At 39.3% G+C, this 17,245-nt stretch overlaps 1 protein-coding gene across 9 annotated transcripts in view; it reads left to right on the top strand.

Annotated features, from left to right (window-relative positions):
* The window catches only part of TMEM50B (transmembrane protein 50B), a 50,743-nt gene extending 33,827 nt beyond the window's left edge, over positions 1 to 16,916 (top strand). For all 9 annotated transcript variants that reach the window (XM_081066638.1, XM_081066642.1, XM_081066634.1 and 6 more), the window contains 6 exons: positions 589 to 728; positions 2,208 to 2,320; positions 5,495 to 5,562; positions 8,479 to 8,571; positions 11,833 to 11,890; positions 15,440 to 16,916. In XM_081066638.1, coding sequence (XP_080922764.1) covers positions 630 to 728; positions 2,208 to 2,320; positions 5,495 to 5,562; positions 8,479 to 8,571; positions 11,833 to 11,890; positions 15,440 to 15,485 — 477 coding nt within the window. In that variant the 5' untranslated portion in view covers positions 589 to 629 and the 3' untranslated portion in view covers positions 15,486 to 16,916. The remainder of the gene's footprint in view (positions 1 to 588; positions 729 to 2,207; positions 2,321 to 5,494; positions 5,563 to 8,478; positions 8,572 to 11,832; positions 11,891 to 15,439) is intronic.
* The last annotated feature ends 329 nt before the right edge of the window (positions 16,917 to 17,245 follow it).

Here is a 17,245-nt window from a genome sequence, read left to right as displayed (position 1 = left end):
TGGGGATAATACTGCAGCTGGAATAGCAATCACCTGGCAGTGTCTACTCACACATCTGGCAGCTGATGCTAGCAGCTGGCTGGGACCTCACCTGGAACTGTGGGCCAGAATACCTGTAGCAGGGTCTCCTTGAAGCATTGTGGCCTCGGGTTTTTTACACAGCAACTCAGGACTCTAGTATTAGTGTTCCAGAGAAGCAACTACAAGCTTCATTGCTTTTTATGATTTAGTCTCAGAAGTTGTATAGCAGAGGTTACATAGCATCACTTCTTCTACTTTATAGGTCAACCAGTCTTTATTGTTGGCCCAAATTCAAGGGGAAGGACATAGATGCACCCTCTCAGAATTTGCAGACATGTTTCAAAAGCACCATGCTCATTTAGGAAATAGTAAGCTCCCTGTCGTGTCCTAATGCAGTCCTGTGTACATCTCATTAGATATTCATTGAAATATTGAATTTTTCTTCTTAACTATAGTAGATTTGGACCTAAAGTAAATTTGTGTTTAAAGCTTTAAAAAAGGAGTAAGTATGTCATTTCTTAAAAACATTTCCTTAGATTAATTTTTTGTGTGTCTTTTTATTTCTAGAACACAGTATTTAATGAAAAATCCATGCTTAAGGGGTGATAATGGCAGGCTTCCTAGATAATTTCCGTTGGCCAGAATGTGAATGTATTGACTGGAGTGAGAGAAGAAATGCCGTGGCTTCTGTGGTAGCGGGTATATTGGTAAGTGAAAAAGCCTGGTTGGCGGCATTTATGCCTCATCTTTTTCCCTGAAAATTAATGCTGATTCCTTTTGAACTGTGAATATCCACTTAGAGCTATTTATTTCACTGGTTATTTTGTATAGATAATTTTAAGAATTCTAGATACCGTTACTGAACAAAAACAAGGTAGGGCCTGGGTTCATTTGACTATAAATTTGCTAAACTTAATATCTTTTCTTCAGTTCCAGTGATAACACAATTATTATAGGAAGTAACATTTTGAAGTTCATGATACAATATGTATAAGTCCTTTAAGATCCTTAGAGGCTCAGAATTTGATGTAACTAAATATTATTATTGTGACTCATTAAAATTCAGGCTGTGTAGACAGCAGTAATGACCTTCGGTTGCACTAGAACGGATGCCCTGCAGTGCCCTAGCAAAGAGATGCCACCTCCCCACCTCCATTTCCCCAGGTCTGAGAAAGTGAGAGGAAGAAATTTGTGGAGAAAACTAGTGCTTAATTTTCTTCCCAAAGTTTTTTTCTTTTTTTAATATTTTATTATTAAAAATGCCCCTCGTGTAAACAAAAATAGGGAAAGTGGTAAAAGAGTCTCTCCCTGTCTTGCCCCATGTACTTAAAAAAAAAAATAAAATCAAATCATGACTAATCTTTAGCACTCCATCAACCACTCTGCCCCCACTGCCTTTTTTGAAGCAAATTTCAGTAGCTATTACATTTTAAAAATTCTTCTTTTTTAGTATATAGCTTTATACTTGAAGTCCAATAGAAAAAATAAAGCAGAGCAGAAACTAAAGATAATTGTGGAGCAGCCCTCTTAGATGATGTTTCTAAGTTTTCCTTGTTCTTTATGGTCATCTCGTCTGCACTTAATTTGTCTGTGAAATTCTTTAGCAACTTGTCTACTTTAAGTTGATTCAGCTTATTTTACATAGAAACATTACATTTTACAAACTCATGTTCAGTCAGTTATATAGTTTTTAATCAAATCACAGAATTAATACCATAGCAGATTTAACTAGTTTTGGACTCTTGGTAAGTGTACAGCTCATTTGTGGAAGCAGAAATGCATGGGCATGTTGAAAAGGAGTTGAAAAGAGCATGTTGAAAAGAGCGAATGAAACACGTCATGTAATCAGAGAGCTGGTTATTTGGAAGTTAGTTAAGAGAACTTCAGTTGCATATATTATTATGGTGGATGAAAGAAGCAGAGAATTGATTTCCACATAATTTTTCATCTTGCGTTGAGAGGAGAACTTTAGAGTCATACACAGATGTGATTAGATTCACTCATGTGCTGTAAAGAATAAGTAAACAAGGATTCTTACTTTTTTATATTTCAACTCTGAAAAGTCAAAGTAGAAATGTTTTATGTTTCACTTATATGGTCTATAGAAAAAGAGGAATGTTAAAGAGCAGGTATAATGCTAAGCCAAACTATTGGTGTTATTTTAATGACTTGGGCCCTTTCTCAAGTTCTTCACAGGTTGGTGGATAATGATTGACGCAGCTGTGGTATATCCTAAGCCAGAGCAGCTGAACCATGCCTTTCACACATGTGGTGTATTTTCCACATTGGCTTTCTTCATGTAAGTATGAAGGAAATTCTCAGTTCAAGATTATTTTTCTAAAAATATTTTTGCCTTAAAGTTTAATGCTATTTGCTATCTGGAATAAATTTTTAATTTAATTAATGGATTCTTTGTTAACATGATAAATAAACCCACAAACAAACAAATCCCCATTTTATTAAGATTTTTTAAAATCAAGAATTAGTGTTGCTGTGTGGACAAAACCCCAAAAAACAGTTTCCAGGCTCTCGGCCTCACAATAGAAAGGTGCTGGCTCGGGTAGTAAATGGCCATCAACTGTGATCAGATGCCAGCAGCTGTGGCTAGTTGGCCGTCAGCTGTAACCCGTAGGCCATTGGCCACTAATATAACGGCTGTGGCTACGCTAGCAGAAAGGAATGGGGGCTAGCAAGAAGATGGTGGCTGGCAAGCGCGGACTGCTGTTAGGCAGATTATGTAGATCCTGCTTCCTGTGTCTCCAGCCCAGCCGCCAGCGAGAATATATTGGTTTGACTCCCCTATCTATGGCTCCGTGGGTGTTCCTGTTTGGCCTTACCGTGTCCTGCGTTCTTATGTGGGGAGCGGGAGCGGAGACCCTGCACGACAAATGGCGCAGCGAGCAGGGTCCTCCGCCCGACACATGGCGTAGTCGGCAGGATACGGTGCTGGCCAAAGCTTTCCGAAGGGCAGTGGAGCAGTTTGTGCGTATGAAAGCTCCGTCTGAGGAAGACCAGGAGGAGCAGCTGCCGGAGAGCTCGATTCCCGTGGAGGGGTGGAAAGATGTGGATGGTTCCCCAACCAGCAGAGGCCGGAGAAAGCGGAGAAAGCGGAGAAAGCGAAGGTTGTTGCTGCCCTGTGGGCTGGGAACTGCTTGCTGAGGCAGCCCGGATGGGGGACTTGTCCCAGGAGGAAATGCATGCTGAGTCCTCCGTGGGACATGAGGGTGAGGTCAAGGTCATCCCTCACCCCCAGGACAGCCCTGGCGAATGACTATGGACTATGGGGAATTGCCTTCTATCCCTAATTTATTGAACGCTTGACTGTTTGGGAACATACCACCATGTAGTGGGACTGGTTTGATGTTTGCTTTTGTGTCTTGACTGGCCGCCATTGATAATATGTAAGCACCTTGATGTGAGCCGCTGTTGTTCCAGCACAGTACCCCGAGAGGCCCAGAGAGAGAGTGGCAGTGCCCTGAGAGCCCTGGCTGTGTCCAGGAAGTCTGGCTGTGTCCAGAGAGAGTGGCAGTGCCCTGAGGCCCTGGCTGTGTCCAGGAAGTCTGGCTGTGTCCAGAGAGAGTGGCAGTGCCCTGAGAGCCCTGGCTGTGTCCAGGAAGTCTGGCTGTGTCCAGAGAGAGTGGCAGTGCCCTGAGAAGCCCTGGCTGTGTCCAGGAAGGCTGGCTGTGTCCAGAGAGAGTGGCAGTGCCCTGAGAAACTCTGGCTGTGCCCGGGGAGACTGTTGGTACCTTAAGAAGCCCAGGAAGTCTGGCTGTGCCCAGAAGTACTGGTGGTGCCCTGAGAAACACTGGCTGTGCCCAGAGAGCCTGGCTGTGTTCAGGATAGTGCATTCACCTCCAGGCTCCTTGCACAGGGCCCCTCACAGAAGACGCTTGTTGCGTAGATTGTGAGGCGAGACCCTGTAGGGGTGGAGTGTGTGGACAAAACCCCAAAAAACAGTTTCCAGGCTCTCGGCCTCACAATAGAAAGGTGCTGGCTCGGGTAGTAAATGGCCATCAACTGTGATCAGATGCCAGCAGCTGTGGCTAGTTGGCCGTCAGCTGTAACCCGTAGGCCATTGGCCACTAATATAACGGCTGTGGCTACGCTAGCAGAAAGGAATGGGGGCTAGCAAGAAGATGGTGGCTGGCAAGCGCGGACTGCTGTTAGGCAGATTATGTAGATCCTGCTTCCTGTGTCTCCAGCCCAGCCGCCAGCGAGAATATATTGGTTTGACTCCCCTATCTATGGCTCCGTGGGTGTTCCTGTTTGGCCTTACCGTGTCCTGCGTTCTTATGTGGGGAGCGGGAGCGGAGACCCTGCACGACAAATGGCGCAGCGAGCAGGGTCCTCCGCCCGACAGTTGCATTAATCACATGTCTTCTTAGCTAGCATCTGTAAAGATTGTCATGTGATTTTTCTCCTTATATTTGTTAAACTGGTCAGTTACTCTGTTTTATCCATTCCAAGATTGTTTTTTATATTTTCATATCTCTGAATATTAGGTGCTTTTTTTAGTCAGTGCAATCTTATAATTACCGTTGATAACATATTTTTCTTTCTTAGCAAGTTAAAAAATAATGGTGCTCCATAAAAATCAATGCATCTTATACTTAATGAAATGTTACATTTCTAAATTTTTTAAGCAGTGACTCATCCTTAAGTATTATAATACACTCAACTTTTTCCAAGGAGTATTCTTTTTTTTCAAATGTGTTGCTTGACTGGGTTTTTCAGTATTTGGGAGGAAGGGTGGGATTAGTCTCAAATGAGAAAGAAATGGCTTCTTTTTAATTAAGTCATCTTCAGGTTATTCGTTATCTCACTTCATAAAAGAGTTTGAAAGCTTTTCATGGATGTCTTTTAATAAAAAATGTGTTAAACATTAAGATTATATAATTCCCTTATACTGGCAGGAATTTTTTAAAAGTTTAAATTGTAGAAGATGGAACTACTTGTATTCATTCTAAATAGTTGCTAAGAAAAGTCAATTTCTGCTATAGATGCACCTTTCTCTAACAAAAATAGAAAGAAGCTGAATAAAGTGGGCCTATTTATTATACATAGATCAAATGTTCTCTGAATTTGAGAAATGGATCAGAGAAAATCATTTGACTTTTAAGACAAAGACAAACTGTTAAACTCTTGATTGTAATGAGCACCTTAAAATGGGAAAACACACACTGAGTCATTCATGTATAAATGTGAAATAGGCAAAGAAATCAGAAAAATGGCCCCTCGTTCATAATTTCTGGAGAAAACTAATAGTAATTTCTTAAAATTGAGTGTTTTCTGGGTGTCCTTTAGGAAGATAAGACTAATGTAACATTTATATCCACTAGGACATTAAATTAAAAGGTATGTTCAGTTATTCAGATATTGACTTTAATTAGGAAATGTTCCCTTCTAAATAAGTAAATACCTGTAAACATTTCAGCATCACGAAAGCTTATTAGATGATTTTGTATTGTTCTAGGATAAATGCTGTGTCCAATGCTCAGGTGAGAGGTGACAGCTACGAAAGCGGCTGTTTAGGAAGAACAGGTAAAGGCATTTGAGTTGTTACTGTACGCTGATGAAAGAGGGATTCATGAGCAGGAAAAAAACAAAGCCTCTAGTGAGTCTTTAGAACTGATAATGATTAGTGGAATATTTTTTTATTAACTTTAAAAAATTTTAGCGTTAATAAATCCTTAAGAATGTTAAAGTTCTAGAAGTTACTCTTTTTGGCATGTTATACTACCCATAGTATGTAGATAAAATGTTACTATTGAAAATCAATGGATCTTGGACTTCCAGTGCTAATGATGGGTTATTCTTATCCCAAATGTTGACCGATGATATTATTTATGAGATCGTTGTTATGATTACTACCAGCAAAGTATGGACACATTAGGAAATCAACCTAGGACTACAGCGTTTTCACATTCAGTTCTGATCACCTGAGTAAACCCACACATACTGTTAACAAAACTGTTTTAGAAGCACATTCTGTTTGTTACATATAAATCATTTTTTTGGAGGTTGAATTCTTTTGAAGTGTCATCCAATAGTATTTTTCTTTTGTTCAGGTTATAACACATTCTGTTAGAATCCAGGAGTTTGTTTTCAGTGGAGTTTCCATGCTGTATGGAAAAAGCACCAGGTTAGAAGTCCTGTTTTCAACATTGAAGGACTAGGGAGGGTGGTTTGTGAGTATGGCCAGAAATTTGGAGTAGGTGGGAAAGGAATTTTGAAGGATGGTTAAGAATAATAGCAAATACTTGTAGAATACTTAGTGTGTGCCAGAGACTGTCCTGAATGCTTTACACATAGTATTCACTTGTTTAATTGTCCTATGAGGTAAGTGCTCTTACTGTCCTCAGTTTTAGATGAAGGAACTAAGAGACAGAGAGATTAGATAACTTGTCCAAAGACACAAAGCAGGTCGTGGAGCCAGGATTTGAACACCAACAGTTGGGCTCAGACCCCATGTTGTTTGCCACCGTGCTATGCTTGTTTCTCTTTGGTGTAGTAATACATATTTATTTATTTTTTGTCAACTTGCTGAAGTATAATTTATATCAAATAAAATCCACCAATTTAACATGTACAGTTTGATGAGTTTTGACAAATTTATACAGTTGTGTAGCTACTACTACAATCATGATCATTTCCATTACTCCAGAAAGTTCCCTCATACTCCTTTGTAGTTAATCCCCTTCCCCCCACTTCCTGGCCATGACTGATCTGCTTTCTATCCCTGTAGTTTTGCCCTTTCTAGAATTTCATATAAGTGGAATCATAAAGTCAGTATAACATTTTATGCCAAATAAAGAAGCCGTGAAGAGTTTAGCTTTTTTAAAGTGTTTTTTTCCAGGACCCATCAGCTCCAAGTCAAGTAGTTGTTTCAATCTAGTTGTGGAGGGCGCAGCTCACACTGGCCCGTGTGGGGACTGAACTGGCAACCATGTTGTTAAGAGCACCACACTCTAACCAACTGAGCCACCCCAAGAGCCTAGCTTTTTTAAAAAGAATTTTAATTAAATTTTTTGGTGGTGAGAACACTTAACATGAGATCTACTCTCTTAATAAATTTTTAAGTGCACAGTAAATTTTTAACTTCACGACAGGTACGGTGTTGTACAGCAGATCTGTGAGACGTATATTCATCTCGTATAGCTGAAACTTTATACCATTGGACAGCAAACTGCCCGTTCCCCCTCTCCGGCCCTGGCAACCACTTTCCTACTCTCTGTTTCTATGAGTTTGACTATTTTATGTGCCTCATATAAGGGGAATTGTGCCTTAAAAAAGAAGGAAATCTTGCCATATGCAACAACACTGGACCTGGAGGACATTATGCTGAGTGAAATAAGCCAGTTACAGGGGAACAAATTAACTATCTTTTCTACCTGATGCTTTAAATGCTGATGCAGAATTTATGACTTCACTTCATTTGAGATCCTGTAAGAATTAGAGAGGAGGGCGATAGTGACAAATGACAGACAAACCTAAGTTAAAAGTGCACTCTGTGTGTGTGTGTGCACGTGTGCACCCACATGCATGTATGTGTGCGTGTGCGTGTGTGTGCGCGCACACATCTTATGCCTCAACCACAGCAGGTGATATCAGGAATGGGGGAGTAAAGAATAAGAAAGCGTGTATTAGCAAGTGAAAATGTAGTGCATAGAACACACAATAATTTATTTGATTATTTTTCTTTAAAGAATATTCCAAAGACATTGCTGTGAATTGTGCTACTATTAAGTATTTTCTGTAGAAAATTTCATGGTAACTTACCCAAAGTTTTTTAGCTTAAAGGTAGAACTTGTATTTGCCTTGGGTCTCTCTGGTTGCAAAGCCCATACTTTTTACGCTCACTGAGTTATGTATGCCATTTTATTCCATTTACCTAGTTAAAATTTAGAATACAGTTTATATGTATTTCTATGTGGTACATATAGTGCAAGTTCTATCTAGTGCTTCAAAAATGAAGGGCAGACTGTCTGTTAGGCACGCTCAGGTGTGGCACCGTTCTGAGTAATGGCATGATTTTAACAAAGGGGACACACTGGTCCTTACTCACGTGCAGTGTCTCGTTCCTGTGTGGTGATGGCTATTTGACAGACCTTCGCTACTTCTCATAGAGCGATTGCTTTGATAATACCGTACATACAACAGGGTACATTTTCAGTTAGGGCTTAAGTAATCAACTTAGTCAAATAATTACTTATGAAGCTTGCCTAGTGTATTCAGCTTTTAGATTCTGTAGCCACTAAAAGAAAGATAACTTTCCTTTTTAGGTTTTCTTTTTTTTTAATCTTCATTCAGGTAACTGTTATAGCAGGTGTACGTAAATATGTGACTGTCTTTGATACGCATCACGTATATTAGGTTAATAGTGTTTCTAGTGTTCCTTATTCATAAGACACAGAGCTGCAGACATGAGCAAAATCATAAAGCCTATTCTTCACACAGGTGCTCGGGTTTGGCTCTTCATTGGTTTCATGTTGATGTTTGGGTCACTTATTGCTTCCATGTGGATTCTTTTTGGTGCATATGTTACCCAAAGTAAGTATTCATTCCTCCTTTATTTCATAGGGGAGATTCAGATATGTCTTTCATATTTGCCTTAGTCTGTTAACTCCACGTGGAGTGTAATTTAGTTGAATTACTCAGTTAGCTTGAAGATATGACTCTGTGTGAAGGTACATAAGTTCCTGAATAAAATTTCTTAGTGGGGTCGTTGATTGCAGTGGGATACCCTGGTTAGGAAATGCAAGCCACTGATATGACTGTGTAAGTCGGCCATGCCTAGAGTTTCTGGTTTCCTTCCTTACCCTGAGCAGCGAGGCTCTCTACTAGAGGCTCATTTACTGAGGCTTGTAGTAGTGAAAGAAACCTGTACAGGCCTACAGTTCTAAAATGTACAATTCTAAAATCTATAAAGTGCTAAAAGTCATTTTTTTTAATTAAGAGTGGGCAGCCATACCTCACCTACACTGACGTGGGGCTCATTATAGTCTTTATTCTATTTTACACGTCTTCAGATGTTTTCTTGCAGGAATGTGGTTGTAACTGATTGTGGGATGCTGGTCCATACCTAGCTGGGTTTGCTATGTAATGTTTATACCCTGTGTTATCATTCCTAAATCTGAAAAATTCTGAATTCCAAAATATACCTTGCCTCGTGGATTTCAGATAAGAGGCTGTGGACCACAATCTTTCTTTCCACCAATACTTCCTCTCTCTAACCTAAGTAGGTTTTCAGTCATAGATACAAGAGGAGCTTTTTAAGGGCAAAACCGAAGGTGTGTGTAGTCTTCATGCAGAACCTGCTGATGCAGTGGCGTGAGCTCTTCATACTCCATCCTGAGTTCTCTGGCTGTTCCAGGCACCAGAGCTTTTCATCGAGGATGGGGTTGAAAAGCAGGACCCAGTCTGAGCATGTGCCTCTGGAAGCATTGGAAGAACCTGTTTCATTGGCTGTCTCCCTTCCTTCCAAAGACAAGAGTCAGTTTCAGATAATACATAGCTTATTCATCTTCTGACCCCTTTTCTCTCTGGAATCTCCTTGTCACTCTGCGTAACTGTCACATCTCCCTGTCCTGACCCATAGCTGGTCTTTTAATATTCTTGTTAGGAGCCCTTAAATCTCATACTTTGATCAGTATTAGATCTTTGAGATACTTTTGTCTTTCACTTGGCACAGAATACGTCAGTGCAAGAGGACGGTGGTGGACTAATGCTTAAATAATACTGCTCACCAAATATATCTAAAATGTGTTATTTTAGTTAATTAAAAATACTAATGGAGCACATCGTTCTAGTATGCAGCTCGTGTAAAGTGCTTTTTTAAAAACAGCTTTATTGAGATGAATTTGCATATCATGATTCCATTTTCAATGTACACTTCAATGTTTTTAGCAGAGTGTTGTGCTACCATCACCACAGTCCATTTTTAGGACTTTTTATCACACCAAAAATAAATCCCTTACCCATGAGCAGTCACTCAGCATTCTCCTTCTCCACAAGCCCTAGGCAAGTACTACCCAACCTTGCATCTCTGTAGACTTGCCTATTTTATATAAGTGGAATCATATAGGAAGTGTGTTTTAAGCTCATTTTATCCCTGACTCTAAGAAGGATGGGCTGCTATCATTGATTTCCATGGAAAGCCTGCATACATATTTAAATCAACTTGTAAAATTTTCCAGTTACCGTTTATGAAAATAGGAATCAGTTATCCATCCTGAAAGGTGTGTAGAGAAGTATTCAGTTTATGAAGGTTGTGCGTTCATTGATTATATCTTAATCTTTAAAGAACTAGTGCATATCGAGTAATTTCTTGATTATGGACCTCATCTTCATATTTCTACAGCATTGCTCATTAAATATATTTTTCTGTTTGTAAAGTGAATATGCTTTTACTTCAGAGAGCATTTCTAACACATATTTCAAATCTTTCACTGTACAGATTTGCTTGAACTATTCATCATACTAGCTAACATTTATGTAGCACTTTATGGGTCAGGTGCTATTCTAAGTGCTATATGTAGTCACACATTTCTCACACTCTGGGGGAGGTGCCCATTTTACAGAGGCAGAAACTAAGGCATGAGGTTAAATAATTTGCCCGTGGTCATACACTTAGTCAGTAATAGAGTTAAGATTCAAATCCAGGGATCTGGCTCAAACTTGGAGCTCTTATTAATCATGCTGCTATATTGTTTGCTGTGATGTCAGAAAGTAAAAATTGAACATTTCTTCATCTTATCCAGTAGTTTTAATCAACATTTACAGTTTTATAAAAGTTAAATATTCACAAAAATTTAAGTAGTTTCCAATTTTTCCTTTTCTCTCTTCTGAAGATAGTAACAGTTAGGGTGGTGCAGAAGTAATTGTGGTTTAAAAGGTTAAAAATAATTGCAAAAACCGCAATTACTTTTTTCCCCAATTTTTTTTTTTATTGGAGAATATTGGGGAACAGTGTTTCTCCAGGGACCAGCAGCTCCAAGTCATTGTCCTTCAATCTAGTTGTGGAGGGCACAGCTCAGCTCCAAGTCCAGTTGCCGTTTTCAATCTTTAGTTGCTGGGGATGCAGCCCACCATCCCATACAGGAATTGAGCCTGTGACTTTGTTGTTAAGAGCTCGCACTCTAACCAACTAAACCATCCGGCTGTCCCTCTGGAAGCTCAGCGGCAGTTCGTCTTCAATCTAGTTGTGGAGGGTGCAGCTCACTGGCCCATGTAGGAATTGAACCGGCAACCCTGTTGTTCAGGGCTCGTGCTCTAACCAGCTGAGCCATCCTGCTGCCCCAAACTGCAATTACTTTTGCACCAACCTAAATATTTCCTCCAGGAAAGATTCAGTGAAAGAACATGACGATGAATTATAATAACCCTTTTTCTATCTGTCAGATTTGCACAATAAAACTCCTGAATTAATGAAAGAAAACAAATGAACAGACTAGGAAATCATCAAGAATTTAATTTGTATCTTTCTAACATTTTGTGTTTATAAATTGGCCATTGGAAGTGAAGAAATGAGCTACAGCTTCCGCAACAGTTTGATGCAGCAAGAACCATAACAATTACTTTAGACAAAAAGAAAACCCAAGTTCATTGTCTTTTAGTCACTGTGAGACCAATCCTTTGTTTTGGGCAAGTGAGACTGGCATTTTCTTATTTCAATTTCATTATAGATTTCTTAAGAGTTAAGGAATAACAGCAATATTGTGTAGTATACAGAGCATGTCATTACGAATGGCACGGAGATTTTGCTACTGCCAGTTGCCTTTTGTAATCTTCCGTTTTATTTTGTATGTGCAGATACTGATGTTTATCCAGGACTAGCTGTGTTTTTTCAAAATGCACTTATATTTTTTAGGTAAGTTACCTAATTTCTTAATCATACCTTGAACATTTACAGAAATGTCACCTTTCTTATAAGAGCAGAATATACAATGGAACATGTATAAATCCCTTTGATTAGTTACAGTCTAAGCCGGATGGTTTAGATGTGTTACCATTTAATTCTCATTTAATTGTTCCCATTTAATAGATGAGGAAGTGAGGCTCAGCGTTTACTTAAGGACACCCAGCTAGTACATACAAAGCTGGTATTTGAATCCAGATTGCTATTTCCATAGTCTGTGTTTTGTTAAAATAAGAACAAAAAATATCAGGTACCTTTATTTAAAAAAAAAGAAAAAAAGAAATCAGAATTTATACAGACTATTCATGTCTTATACAAAACTTGATAGGGGAATTGGGTTTTTGATTAAGTGTTTTTTAGGGGCTATCTTCTAAAAAGCCCCCAAATGAAGCCCATATCCTGTGAATGTCTTTTAATGTAAAGATATGTATTTTAGGTATTTTTCCATTTATAAAATTATACCTCCCACCCCCACCCCAAATCATTGCGATCTAAGCCTTGAAGAACTTTGCTTTGTCACTGGTTTGAAGCAATTTGATTATGATATTCTATGGTATAGTTTTCTCCATATTTCTTCTGCTTGGGATTCATTTATTGTCTTGAGTCTGTGGGTTTATAGTTTTCATCAAATTTGGAATCTTTTCCGCCATTATTTTTTTAAATATTTTTTCTGTCAACCTGTCCTCCTAGGATTCCAAGTACATATATATTGGACTGCTTAAAGCCATCACATAGCCCACCAATGCTTAGCTTTTGTTTGTTTGTTTGTTTTTGTTTTCTCTGTTTCAGTTGGGATAGTTTCTATTGTTATATCTTTGAATTCTCTGATCTCTACTTCTGTAGTGTCTAATCTACTGTTCCTCCCATCCAATGTATTTTTCATTTCAGACATTATATTTTCATCTCTATAGCTTAATTTGTGTCTTTTTAAAAACATTTTTCACATCTCTCCTTAACATGTTCATGCTTTCCTCTACCTTCTTAAACATAGGAAGTGTGTTTATAACTATTTCAGGGTCTTTGTCTAATTGTGTCATTTCTGAGTCTGTTCCTGTTGATTATTTCTATTTTCCTTTATTTGGGCCTGTTTTCCTTGTTTGCTTTGCATGCAGGTGGTAGGGGCTGGACTTTTTAGCACTTCTTTAAAATATTTTGAGCTTTGTTCTGGATGTCGTTAGGTCACTGTAAGCAGTTTGATCCTTTTGAGTTTTGCTTTTAAGCTTTGTTAGGTTGGACCAGAGCAGCTTGAGTCTGCTACTGACTTGTCCCCCTTACCAAGGCAACAGACTTCTGAGTATTCTTCCTGATGCTGCATGTGTTCCGGGATTTCCCACTGTGTTCAAGACATTAGGAAGCCCTCTCAGCCTGTGGCGGCTCTGGGAATTGTTCTTCCCTTTGGGTCTTTCCCTTTTCTTGGGTATTTTCTTCACAGGCATCTACTGATTAAAGACTCAAGGGGAACCCCCTACACATCTGAGCGCCCGTTCTCTGTACCTCTCTGAACTCTGCCTGACAAACTCCAGCCACTTTGGCCTCCCTGAACTCTCAACTCCATTTCCTCAATTCAGGGAGACCACTGGCTCTGCCTGGGCTCCCTCTTACTGCGTCATGGCCTGGACACTCGGCGCTTTGGAATGCTTTGGACAGTTTTCTGCTGTCTTGTGACTGTATTTCTTGACATGTGACTGACAGCCTTCTAGGGGTACAGGAAGTTTTTATGAAGACATCATTTAGAGAGCACATTTAAATTCCCATCCAGCCCTTTGTAGTCGTAGGTGAATCCACATAAACGCCGGACGCACAGAAACCTTGTCTGTGTGTCTGAAAGCCTGTGCTCACGTGGGCAGTGACGTGACTAGTGCACCATCTGTGTGCTCCGCCCGGAGGCCCATGTTGTCTGGCCCGCTGAGTGCGTCCTCTGTGCTGGGCCTGTTCTACGCACCAGAGTGCAGCTCCTACTCTCTGGCCACTCTTCCTGTTTCCTTTGCAAGCTGATGCTCCACCCCCGGCCACTAATTTTCGAAGTTTCTTGGGGCTCCATTCTCGGCACTCTCTTCTCTGCTCGTTCTTTCTCTCTGTCTAGCTGAGCTCCTCTAGGCTTAGGACGCCAGTGAATGCCGGTACGCCGATGAGTCGCAGAATCTTCTCTCCACGTCGGGGCTCTGTACGCAGATTCCTCCTTGTGCCCTCTTGGGTGATAGACATTTCCTATCCAACACATCCACACGCCCGCAACTCAACTCATGGTTCCAGAGTGCCCCATTGCTCTGGTCCTCTCCCTCTTTCCCCTTGTGCTTTGCTGAGATAATTCCCGCCCTTGTTTTAGATCTTAGTTCAGTCACCACTTCCTCAGGAAAACCTCTCTTACCAGGTCAGATCCTTCTATTTCACTTTCTTGGTACATTGCCTTAGAAGCATTTTGTTTTTGTTTTTGTTTTTGCAGTTGGAATTTGTTGTCTCCCTCAGGAAACTCAGCTCTATTAGTGAGCACATTTGTCTCGTTTTGACTGACAATCACATTCTAAGCATTTAGCCAGTACCCAGTGTGAGGTGTGATCAAACAATATGGTGAATATTTAAGTAAAAAAATTATTACAGTAAAAGACTCATTGCCATGAACCCCCCTCAAAATATTCCCCCTTGCTTTGAACATGCTCATTCCATCATTCTTGCCACTTTCTGAAGCAGTTCTGGAAGTCCTCTTTCGTGAGCATCTTTAGTTGCACTGTCATGGCTGCCTCGATGTTCTGAATCATTTTGACTTTGGGGAAGAACCAGAAGTCACACGGCCAGATCCAGTGAATAAGGTGGATGAGGACACACTGTCATGTTTTTATTTGACAGAAATTGCCATATACCAGAAGCGATATGTGGCACGGAGTGCTGTCATGATGGAGGATGAAACTGTTTGCCCATTTCATGTTAATGCATTGTTCATGATCCATGATTTACAACACACTTTAAAACACACCTTCTCTCAACCGTAGCTCACACCGGACTGATTGCACCAACCAAGTTGAAACTTGTCACACACTGTTACTAAGGTTCAATGCGCTAATTCCCGTATTGAAGATCCCTGCCTTTCCGTTGCATGGCACTCAGCAGCAGCATTCACTGTATATTTTTTAAATCATATCTGTACAATAATTAGTTGTTAAATGAACAGAAAATTGCAGGATGGTCCGTTTTAAGATGCTTCGGTTATTGTAGCTCAGATATCTTAGAATGCCCGCCACTATGAAACATTCCCCTTTTCCTTACGAGTTTCCTATCTGATAACTTTCCAGGCTTTAAGAAAGGGTATTTAATTAAGCTCAGACATCAAAGTCAGCAAACTGCTCTACAAAAAGCAAATTTAGACCAACACCACCACAGTCTTTAATTTAGAAATTGATACAAAGGGATTGGTGAGGTATCTGTCAAAGTATATTTAGAAAATGAATTTTCTTTTGCTTATTCCATGTATTTTTTTCCTCATAATTTATTTTAATATTTTTATAGCACTCTGATCTACAAATTTGGAAGAACTGAAGAACTATGGACCTGAGATCACTTCTTAAATCACATTTTTCTTTTGTTATATTCTATTTGTAGATAAGTTTTTATCTTTCAATATAGTTTACACATTGCCAAATGGAATAGATTGTACATTAAAAGTTGTGTTTCTTTACACTTTTATGCTCTGAGTTTTGAAATAGTTTTATGAAATTTGTCCTTTTTTTAAATGAATAGATTGTTAATATGTACATAATATAAGACTATAGAGATGGGATGGTGAATATCAGTCTTTCATTCCTGAAGACTTAAAGCTTGATCTGTTTTCTGAGCCCCGGTTGTATCATCATGTCATTTTAGAGTTAACGGTTTTGTTTCAGTATCTCTGATTTTTGAAGATGTACGAAAAATAGATCCATGTATCTGAAATAAGCACTGAGCCATTAAAAAGGGTATTTCAGCAAGTTGTAATTTATTTTGGCTTAAAAATGAGATTTTTTAAAAGGAAAAATGTTCTTGTGTATTAAAGAAGTGGATTTTTATATGAAGATTTTATAAATGTCAGACTAGTTTGAAAGCCTCTTTTAAAAGCAATTCCTTTAATATGACTTTATTTGAGATGGGATAATACACAATCAGATAAGCTCAGTTTTATATGGTTAATGTAAGAAGACTGTAAGGCAGCTAGCTCAGCAACATGCTTCTTATAAAAGCAGCTTAAATGATCTGTCTACTGGGGTTCTCATTTGACAGCTTGCTATTTTCTCGCATTACAAAATTCAACATCAAGCAAGTTTGAGACAACTGCAGTTTAGAAGCAGGAAGATGTAACAAAAGGTGGATGTAACAAAAGGTGGAATAATTAGTTTCCAGATAAAGCACTTCTTCCCAAAGGGAATTATTATGACCTGGTGAAAAATTAGGCATTTCATCCCCTTAGTTACCAACTGCAAGTCTCTTTTTGCTCCAGCTCTCAAGGGGTGGGTGAACTCTTCCTGAAAAATGTATCTCTTGAACCTGAAAGTTCATAGTCCAGTCAAAAACTTCATTTGCTGAATTCAAAACACTGTATTTGCACTGCGTGTATATTCCTACCAGAGATGTCAAATGGATATTTGAGTCTTTATTGCTATTGTTGCTTTTCTTTGTAGACAGGTTTTATGTTGCACTTTTTTCCTCCAGAGGGATTTTATAGAGCTTTTTGTTGTAAGACAATAATATCAAGGGTATCATATGCAGCTTCTAATGCAAGCCTTATTTATCTTAACTTCTCTCCTCTCTGAGAGGATTTACTGTGCAGAGTATGAAGCAGTGATGGAACGCTGTGCCTTTGTCTAGATACCATCTTGTTTAATTACTTCTTTCTTTGTTGTTTTTTCCTTATGATGTCAGTAATACTTTGTTTTGCTTCCAACAAATTGTAAGACTAATTACTTGTTTCCATTCTCTTGTAACCTATTGCAATAAATAATTACTTCTCACACATTGTAATATCGTTGAATCTGTTTGAGAAAACGAACCATAAACATTGGTTTGCTGTTCATTTTTCAATTATTCAAGTGCGCCCAGTCAAAGAAGCAGTTGATCTTTGTAAAATAAGGAGTCTGGAAGCATGACCACTGTCTGACCCTTGAGCTGGACCGGGCCAGAATGGAGATTGCTTAGCACAACCTCCCTTAGAGTCTGTCTGATTGTAATCGATGTTCATTCTGAAATCAACACCCCTCCCTTGCCCCCTGCTATGCGCTGGTTCCTGGAACAGGCCATTGTCCTGATCAGTTCAAGTGTGTAATTTCCCGTACCTGTTAGCAT

The sequence above is a fragment of the Rhinolophus hipposideros genome (assembly GCF_964194185.1).
Source record: "Rhinolophus hipposideros genome assembly, chromosome: 2".
NCBI classification, from domain to species: Eukaryota; Metazoa; Chordata; class Mammalia; order Chiroptera; family Rhinolophidae; genus Rhinolophus; species Rhinolophus hipposideros.
This window is presented reverse-complemented; position numbering and strand designations above follow the sequence as displayed.